The sequence below is a fragment of the Talpa occidentalis genome, unplaced genomic scaffold (genome assembly GCF_014898055.3).
Source record: "Talpa occidentalis isolate TD23 unplaced genomic scaffold, MPIMG_talOcc4v2.1 talOcc4.23, whole genome shotgun sequence".
Taxonomy (NCBI): Eukaryota; Metazoa; Chordata; class Mammalia; order Eulipotyphla; family Talpidae; genus Talpa; species Talpa occidentalis.
Window position 1 is genome coordinate 27,758 of NW_023602407.1, and position 9,580 is coordinate 37,337.

Sequence of the window (9,580 nt, forward strand, 5' to 3'; positions counted from 1 at the left end):
AGCCTGGGTGAGGCGTGTGCAGGTGCCCTCCCCAAGGGGGAACCCTCCAAGTGCTGCGAGCCTGACACCAACCACCCTCCAAGGGCAGCAGAGAGGAGTGGCCCACTCCCCAGGACTGCCCCAGGGAGACGCTCCACACTCTGGAGCTCCTCTGGGCCCATGGGAGACGGGAGCCTGGAGTTGCCGATACTGCAGGGCCTGCTTCCTGGCAGGGAGGATGAGCCAGGTCAGCAGCCAGAGACCAGAGTGCCCAGCAGGGGCCCTGGCTATGTCTTGCCTTCCAAGAATTTGGGAGGCTGTGCTGCTGTCAGTGTTGTGGACTGGGCCTGGCATGGAGGACAAATAGGAAGTGGCCTAGGTAACCATCGGGGGAGGCTTCTGTCTGAGCAGGAAATCCAGGGAGGGGGACCCAGAAAGTGACATCACCTCCACGAAATGACACGGCACAGAACTCGGAACCCTGGTCCCCAGGCAGCTGGGTTCTGAACACAAAGCCAACCTGGCTCATGTGCCTGGTGGTCCTGGACCCAGCGCCATGTTTTCTTGCTGTTTGGACATGTTTCCCCACAGTGGCCCAAAAAGAGGTCCCCAAAACGCATGTTGCACTCTGCTGAAAGGCATGAAGTGCCTGTGTCGACCTCTCAGGCCAGAAGCTAACACTGCCCCTGAGGTAACTGGGGGGGCCCTGGGGACAGGTCAGGCCACGCCAGGGCTCTGATGACCCCACCCCTCCCTTTCCCCCATGAGTGTGGGTGTGCGAGCTGTGAGAGTGAGTGTGTGCGTGCTCAAGAAGGAGGGTCTGGCCCAACCAGGAGGTGCGTGATGTCTACACCAGGACCAGCCTGGATGGTGGTAGGACCCGAGAGTCATGGCCGCTCCCTCTTGCCCCAGTTCAGTGCTACTCAGCAGGTGTGTCTGTTTGCTCCCAGAAGGTGCTCTGTGTCCAGGAAACTGAGGAGGCCCAGGGAGTGCATTTCAGCCACTGGCCTCCCTCAGCTCAGTGTGGGATCCCACTCAGCGTAGAGCGCAGTTTGAAGCACACCCGCAACATTGAGCTTGTCACACATGTCCATAGGAACTGGCTGGAGTACATAAAGCCCATGATGGAGCTGCACGAGGGTGAGTGGCCTAGGCTGGTGCCCTGGCTTGACTGGGAGGGGTAGGGTCAGCTGCCATGGGAGGAGACCCAAGGGCTGGATTTGGACCCTAAGCAGTATGACCTGGGACTTGTAGTTGCCAAATGTAGGGAAGAAGACCCCCAAGGGCCCACTATCTGGGCCTGGTCTCCTCTCAGGCTCTAGCATGAGTTCTGTTGCCAATGTGGCGTGTGGCTGACTATCCTCTTGCATCTCTAGCATCTTCTCCAGGAGTTCAGCAGGGCTCCGCTGTAGCCCAGGGGACAGGTCTGGAGCCCGGCCAATTTATCGATTGGACGCCAACAGTCACCAGGGGTCCTGAAGGGACAGGAGAATCTGCTCCTGCATATGCGGTTCTAGAGCAACAGGAGAGCCCAGCAGGCCTGCTGGGTCAGGAGGAAAAAGCCCAGGATGATCCTGGCAGCTCTGGGGCCACCGAATACATAAAGCCCGTGGAGGATTTGCTGGAGAGTGAGTGGCCTAGGCTGGTGCCCTGGCTTGACTGGGAGGGGTAGGGTCAGGGGCCATGGGAGGAGACCACACGGGCTGGATTTGGACCCTAAGAAGTATGACCTGGGACTTATAGTTGCCAAATGTGGGGAATGAGACCCCCAAGGGCCCACTCTCCTGGGCTGGTCTCCTGTGAGGGCTCTAGCATGTGGTGTGTTGCAAAGTCTGGTGTGTGTATTTTTTATCATTATTTAAATGGTGGCCAAATTTCATATAAAACTAAGGTTTTATTCAGTTTAAGAATGAGAATTTGTTAAATAATATCACTTTCTCTAAAAATCATTGAGCTTGCAGGTTTACTTTTTGCTTCTTATTATAAGAAAACCAAAATTTAATGACATCGCACCAAAAAAAATTAAGGCAATTAAAATATGTGTTTCTGTATGAGTTATCCAGGATAATAGTGGGGTCCCCAGGAAAAGGGGAAGTTCCAGGTTCCCTGCCCCACCTAAAGGAGGGTGGAGCTGAGCAGGGAGAGAAGAAGCTGCAGAGGATTCTGAGGAAGCAGGATGGAGCCAGGAGACCCCGAGGAGGCACATGGAGCCATGTGAAGAAACTGCGCTTGCCTTTTAGTTGTGGACTGGGTGACACAGATGTGGGTGAGAGACCCGTGGGGAGGTGACATTGGTGGTTTTTGTCTTTATTTTGATTTTGTTCTTTTCCTCCCAAACTTGTCTGGTTGTTTCTGAACCTTTTCTGTGGGTCCCCACTGGAAGGTGCTTTGGACTTGGGACAGGCTTTGGGGCCTTGCTCTAGGCCAATCCTGTTTGGGTGGAATTTTTCCCACGAGGGGACAGGTAACTTTGGGTGCTTGATTTAGAAACTATATTCTTTACCTTTCCTGCATTGTTTACTAACTGTATTAACGTTCCTTTTCATTAAAATCTCATGTTTTATGTTGATGCAGCGGATGGCAGAACCCATTTAGAGCAGGCAGGTTTGTGGTGTCTGAGCTGCCCTTCTCCCTGACCTCTAACAGATTCTTTCTCATTTCTCTATTGTTTACTAATTGTGTTAAAGTTCCTTTCCATTAACATCTTTAATGTTTTGTGTTGATGGGGTAGATGGCAGAACCTATTTAGAGGAAGCAGCTTTAGGGATTCTGGGGTGCCCCTCTCCCTACCCTGTAGTAGACTGACTACATACACCTCCTGGATGACAAGTGACAGGGCCCAAGGACGTCGCCAGTTCCCCAGCAATGTGATCTCTGTGGTTGAGCCTAGGGTAACCCTGGATGTCACAGGTAAGATACTAATTTTCTGATTGCTACGGGAGCCACTTACTCTGTAGTCACCCAGCATTCGGGACCCAACTTCCTCTCCTCACAAAATATAATAGGAATGGCTTTGATGGAAGACAGAATAGAAAGACTGGAAAGGAGGTACCCTGACACCAGAACCTGACTCACAAGGAGGTGGGGATAGAGGGTAATAACATGACCATTAACTCAGCTGTAGAGGTCGTGACCCTTAGGCACCAGGGCCTCATCATAAGGCATGAGACCCAAGCAGGATCAGATGCTCTAGGGAGTGGAGCACAGGCCTGAGGGGAAAGATTTGGAGATTGGGCCCATCCTGGAATCTCCACTCCCCATCCTGGTATCTCCGGACCCTCTTGGATTCTGCGTGGTTATCCAAAATCAGCAACCAACTGATGGCTCATGTAGAGGCCAGGAACAGACACGGTACAGGTTTTCTGATCCCATGCAGACCGGGTAAAGGAGGAGTCAGAGGCCTCAGTGTGTTTTTTTTTTTTTTGGGCAGGTCTTTTATTGAGATTACCAGGTACACAACAGGCAGGGGTGCTGGGGGGCCGGGAGGCTGGCAGGCCTCCCAGCCCCCAGCAAATCCGCACTCTCTCTGGGCTCTCTGGCGTTCTCTGCTTCTGTTTTGACTTCTCCTTCAGGTTCTGCTGGTTCTGCTGCTGCTGCTGCTACTGGTGCTGCTGCTGCTGCTAGTGGCATCCCCCCACCCCCGTGACGCCGCCCTTAAAAGCACAGTCTTAGCTCAGCTGACTCCCATCTACCTATGCCCACACCCTATTCCAGGTGCCCGCCATCAGGCATGCATTCAGGACAAGGATCCATCATCTATCCTGATGGCGGAAGGGCAGAAAAGCCTGATATTTTCTTTACCCTACAGCTCACAAGGAGTGACCCCCCGCAAACAGAAGAGGACTGTGTCTGTAAAGTCTCTGCACTGGCTCGGGGCAGCACTCCCTCTGCCCACCTGGGACTGTGTAGGTTCCTCTTCTTACCAACTCCCTCCCTCTGCAGGGCAGCAGCTTCCTGCCTGCCTGTGACCTGTCAAGGCCGCCTGCCTGCAACCATGCAGGCCTCTCTCAGCAAAACCTGCCCCTTTCCCTTTCCCTAATAAACCTGGTCTTTAAATATAACTACCGTCTCTGTCTCGTGGAGAAACTCGCCCGGAAAACTCACCGCGTGCCACTGACAGGGGAGCTCTGCAGACACCTTTCCCAGAGTGAACAGCAGGACCCCGCTGTAACGCAACCAACCCATCCCGGGTAGGTTTATGAGCGGATCTAGCAGCCACATGCTCTTCATCGCTGTTTGTAGTCACCGTCCTCCTCCGTACAGGGTGGAACTGGGTGATCTCTCGCAGCTTGTCAAAATTAACTGCCTTGGAGACTGGCTGCTGCTTGGAGTCCGGCTATCAGGCAGGGGATGAAGCGTCTCAGCGAGCCCTGCCCCCCGCGACAGGCGTCAGTGTCAGTCTGGGATTCCCAGCCAGGCTCCTGGCGGGGACCTGCTTCAGGGCCTGGGGCATGGTTGTGTCAGTGAAGTGGCCTGATCTGCCTGGCCTCGAGCAGACTGAAAAACACGTTCTCTGTGATTAGAGGCCAGGGTGGAAGAGAGGATAACGTGTAGTCATGACACCGAAGGTTATAGGTGTAACCTTAGGTGTAACCTTGGGTAAGAGAACGAAATTCTTTGGTGTAGGTAGTGGGGTCCTTAGTGAAACAGCCGAGACGCTTTTCAATCTGGGAGAGATCAGACAGAGGGAAAGGATCGTGGACTCCACCTGCTCCTTCATCCCCGCAACCTCCCTAAGGGGACAAAGAGGACGACTGTGAGAGCAGGTGTGCTGGCTGGGAGGTGGAAGCGGGGGCTGGACTGGGGAGCTGAAGGAGGTGAAGACTGAACATCTAGAGGATCAGAGAATGCAGAGGAGGTGTCTGGAGAGGGCGAAGAGTGCGAGGAGGCTCTTGAGCTGCTCCGTGTCTGAGGGCCGTCTTCTCTCCCCACAGCCTCTCTCTGCAGCCCCTTGATGACCACACCCTGGAGACTGCAAAGCAGATGCTTTTCCCTTCCGCTCCCTGTGCCTTTCCTGAGGGCTATTTTTCAAATTGCAGTAACGTTGATTTACAGTTCATGCAGGGATCAGAGGTAGTGACCACACCACCCTCCACCCCAGCACCCAGAGTCCTTCCCCATATTCATTGTGCCCCCACACTCTGCTCTCCCCCTCCTTCCCCATCTAGTAGCCTCATTCCTACAGTCATGTGTCTAGGTTTGTTTTGGTTTGGGTTTTTTTCCCTTACCTTTTTGCTTGCTTTCTTTATATTCTGCATGTGAGCAAAATGGTCTGATACATGTCTTTATCCTTCTGACTGACTTCATTTAGCCAATCCCCTCCAGTTCCATCCATGGTGTTGTAAATGGCAAGATTTTATCTGTTTTTATAGCTGAGTACATATGCACATCTTCTTACCCCTCTCCCCTGCTGTTGGGCACTTAGGTTGATTCCATGACTCCGCTGCTGTACAGGGAGCTGCAGTGAGCACAGGATGCATGTGAAGAGGTCACAGGAGGAGGGAAGAGGTCGTGGCCTGGCAAGAGGGGTGGCTCCTGGAGGAGTGCTGAGAGGGAGGAAATAGGGGCTTTAGGGGAAGGAGGCCAGAAGGAGGGGAGAGGGAGGCCCAGAGAGGATTGGGGCAGGAAGGGTCAGCTTAGGGGACACTTGGTGAGAGGGGTGGTCTGTGTGGGGAGAGGCCCAGGGGCTCTGGCTGTAGAGTCTGTTATCATCCAGCAGTGACTCCCTGGGGGACGTGAGTGTGGGGGTGCGGGATCTGCTGGTTCTGTGCTGACAGCTCTGTAGCTGACCGGAAACTGTACTGAAGTTAAAGGCATCTCCGCACTGCAGGTGTGGGGTGACTCACATTCAAGGCGAAGATGGGAAAGGAAGAGGGGAGTGATGATGAAGGGATTCCCCTCTTCCAGAGCAGCCCCCCTTATTCTAGGGTGACAGGGCGAATCAAGGAGACAAGAGAGGGGGAGCCCAAGGTCTGTGCTGCCTGCTGGAGGCAGCCCTGGGGCCCTGACCCAGGGTCCAAAGGCCCTCCCTGTACTGGGACCTCACAGCCCGGTCTGAATCCATCTCAGCTCACAACCCTTAGGCCCTGGACACCGTCCAGGTACCAGGAGCCACTGCACCAGGGGGAGTGGCCCAGGCCTTGGACTCCATGTTCTAGAGCACAGAAGGCAGGGGTGGGAGGAGCCTGGAGTCTGAGGCAGCCACAGGACATCAGCCAGGAGTAGATCCTAGGTTACTGGCTAACTTCTCCCCAAAACAGAATGTGTCTCCCCATCCCCACCCTCCAGGCCAGGTGTCCACACTCATACCCAAGATGCCAAGGATGGACCCTCCTGCCCAGGGTGAACCACCTACCTTTGGAGCCTGGAGGGTGGCCCTTCCACTTCCCTATCCCTGGGAGCCCAGGCCTGGGGTCTTGTCTCTTCTCCCTCCTGGACAAAGAGGCAGGGATCTGCCATCTGGATCCCTCAGGCCTCGTTCCTGTCACCTCCTGCAATGAAAGTAAAGGTTAGTGGTTCTACTTTCTATTTCCTTGGCATATCTTTTCACTCTTTAACTTGTAAACTATTTTTGTTTGTATAGAAAGTCTTTCCAGCACACAGAGAATACAAGTCTCCTTGATATTATCCAGTCTGAGAATCTCAGGCTTTGGATTGGGATATTAGTTAATTTATTTTTAACATGATTTTTTATATGGTCTGATTTGAGTCTATCATTCTGATATTTATTTTTCAATTGTCTCACATCTTTTTTATTCCATTTCATCTTTTTCTACCTTTCTTTGAGTCAAGCAAATATTTTTTCTGTGAAATTAATTCTTCATGTGGCTATAGATATTTTATTGCAGTGCACTCTATTGTAAGTATTTAAATCTGTATTTTTAATTTTTCAAAATCTACTTAATTGAACTACATCCCATAACGTACAGGAAATTTACAGCAATATAGTTCTATTTAACCACCTTAATGTTATTATTGTAATATATATATTAAACCAAAATACAATTTACCCCAATAAAACTTTATAATAAAAAAATTAAGTAATCATATCTGTTCAATACATTAAGACAAGTCTACAAATAAAGAGTATTCTGTGTGTCTCTGTTGTTAGTTACTGCTCTAATGTGTGAGTTATTAGCTAGTGCCATTTCCCTTGTCCTGGAAGAATTCCTTTAACATTCCTTAGGATAGAAGTGCTAGCAATGAATTCTCCGTTTTTAATTATATATAGTGTATTTACTTTGTCTTCTTTCTCCCCTTTTATTTCTTAAGTTCTTTATATGAAATAAAATGTCACAGCTCGTAGAGATGCCATTTGTACCAACAGCAAATAGCCTTAGAGAGGCTGGGCAGAAGCCACCAGCAAACAGCTCCATTGGAAACACCAGGGACAGCTGACGATGCTCTGCAGGCAGTGTTAGAGGCAGGGCCAGAGGCAGGTGTGATGATGAGGTCTCGGGAAAGGTCTCAAAGGTATATTGAGGTCTCAAAGTCTGCGGAGGTCTTGGCAAAGATCTTTCTAGGAGTACTTATGAATCTGACCTGCAGTGTCTATCACGTGGCTCAGGCTGGCTACTGCTCCGGCTTGTATCCTCTTCAGGATCCCAGCTATTCAAGCCTGACTAGCCCCTTTATAATCCCAGCTGTTTGGTTTGTGCCAGTTGAGCTCCAATCAGATTGGTCCATTTAGAGCCCTGAATTGTCTCATAAACCTTGAATGGCTTGAGAGCTATGAAAACATATTTGCTTGACTCAAAGAAAGGTAGAAAAATATGAAATGAAATAAAAATGATGTGAGACAATTAAAAAATAAATATCAGAATGATAGACTCAAATCAGACCATATAAAAAATTATGTTCAAAATAAATTAACTAAAAAACCCTAAAGCCAGTAGAAGAAAGGAAATAATAAAAATCAAAGCAGAAATAAACAAATTGGAAATTAAAAAAACAATCTAAAAGATCAATGAGGGGCCTCCCCTGGTGGCGCAGCGGTTGAGCGCTGGGCTGCGAAGCTGCGCACAGCCTCAGCAGCGCGGGTTCGATCCCTGGCTGCCAGGCGAGGGTCTCACATGGTGCGCAGACCTCTCCTGCCACCCACTGCTCCCCTCAGCAGTGTACTCCGTCACTCTGCCTGTTCTGCTCTTCGCTCTGGCTCTGGTGAATTCTCTCACCCTCCCGCGCTTCTGACTGTACCCAGTGCTTGTATGAATAATAAATAAATCTTAAAAAAAAAAATACAAAATAAAAGTCAATGAAACCAAAAGTTGGTTCTTTGAAAAAATAAACAAAATAGACAAATCTCTAGCCAGTCTCACAAAGAAAAAATGGGAGAAAGCACATATAAATAGGATTGCAAATGAAAAAGGAGAAATCACAACAAACTCAGTAGAAATCAAAAGAATAATCGGAGATTATTATGGAAACTTATATGCAAACAAATTCAACAACCTAGAAAAGATGGACAAATTCCTAGAAAAATATAATCATCCAAAGCTGGACAAAGAAGAAATAGACAACGAAACAGACCAATTACAAGCAGTGAAATTGAGGCAGTAATCAAAGCACTTCCCAAAAACAAAAGCCCAGGCCCAGACAGCTTCACAAATGAATTCTACCAAATTTTCAGCAGTGAACCAGTGCCTATCCTACACAAACTCTTTCAAAAAATTGAAAAAAAAAGGAATACTACCAAATGCGTTCTATGAAGCCAGCATTACACTACCAAAACCAAACATACACAGCACAAAAAAAAAGAAAATTACAGACCAATCTCACTAATTAACACTGATGAAAAATCCTCAACAAAATCTTTGCCAACAGAATCCAACAATGCATCAAAGGGATAGCACACCAGGACCAAGTGGGATTCATTCCAGGGACACAAAGATGGTTCAACATATGAAAATTGGTAAGAGTAATCCAACACATCAACAAAAAGAAAAATAAAAACCATATGATCATATCAATAGATGCTGAGAAAGCATTCGACAAAGTCCAAAATCCATTTATGATGAAGACCCTTGAAATTCTCGGGATAGAAGGAACATACCTTAACATGATAAAACATATGACAAACCCACTGCCAACATTATTCTCAATGGTGAAAAGCCGAAGGCCGTCCATTTAAGATCAGAACAAGACAATGATGTCCTCTCTCACCACTGCTCTTCAATATAATACTGGAGGTCCTAGCCAGGGCAATAAGACAAGAGAATGACATATAAGGAATCCAAATAGGGAAAGAAGAAGTAAAACTATCACTATTTGCAGATGATATGATAGTATATATAGAGAACCCTAAAAACTCCACAGAAAAACTACTCAAAATAATCAACCAGTTCAGTAAAGTAGCAGGATACAAAATCAACATACAAAAATCAGTAGCCTTCACAAACAATCAATCCACAAACAATCACAAACAATCCACAAACAATCAATCGGAAGAAGAAGAAATCAAGAAAACCATCCCTGGCCCCCCCCCCCCCCCCCCCCCCCTGGTGGCCCAGTGGTTGAGTGCTGGGTTGCGAAGCTGCCCACAGTCTTGGCAGCGCCGGTTCGATCCCCGGCTGCTTCCTGGCCACCGGAGGAGGGTCCCACA

The 9,580-nt window shown here is 49.0% G+C and overlaps 1 protein-coding gene across 2 annotated transcripts; it reads left to right on the forward strand.

Moving 5' to 3' along the window:
- Positions 1-495: 495 nt before the first annotated feature.
- On the forward strand, positions 496-3,954 carry LOC129146513 (uncharacterized). 2 transcript variants are annotated; one of them, XR_008553364.1, is made up of 4 exons: positions 496-670; positions 930-1,119; positions 1,356-3,693; positions 3,788-3,954. XR_008553364.1 is itself a non-coding variant. In XM_054699154.1 (3 exons), the coding sequence occupies exons 1-3, from the start codon at positions 536-538 to the stop codon at positions 1,649-1,651; spliced, it is 621 nt and encodes a 206-aa protein (XP_054555129.1). In that variant the 5' UTR covers positions 496-535; the 3' UTR covers positions 1,652-3,954. The 2 variants fall into 2 exon arrangements, 1 of the variants encoding a protein (XP_054555129.1); XM_054699154.1 differs by having other exon boundaries at positions 1,356-3,954.
- The last annotated feature ends 5,626 nt before the right edge of the window (positions 3,955-9,580 follow it).

Coding starts and splice junctions, on each gene's coding strand:
- LOC129146513 (XM_054699154.1), top strand. CDS start 536: ATGTTTTCTTGCTGTTTGGACATGTTTCCCCACAGTGGCCCAAAAAGA. Junction 671..929: donor AAGCTAACACTGCCCCTGAG/GTAACTGGGGGG, acceptor GTTTGCTCCCAG/AAGGTGCTCTGTGTCCAGGA. Junction 1,120..1,355: donor CATGATGGAGCTGCACGAGG/GTGAGTGGCCTA, acceptor TTGCATCTCTAG/CATCTTCTCCAGGAGTTCAG.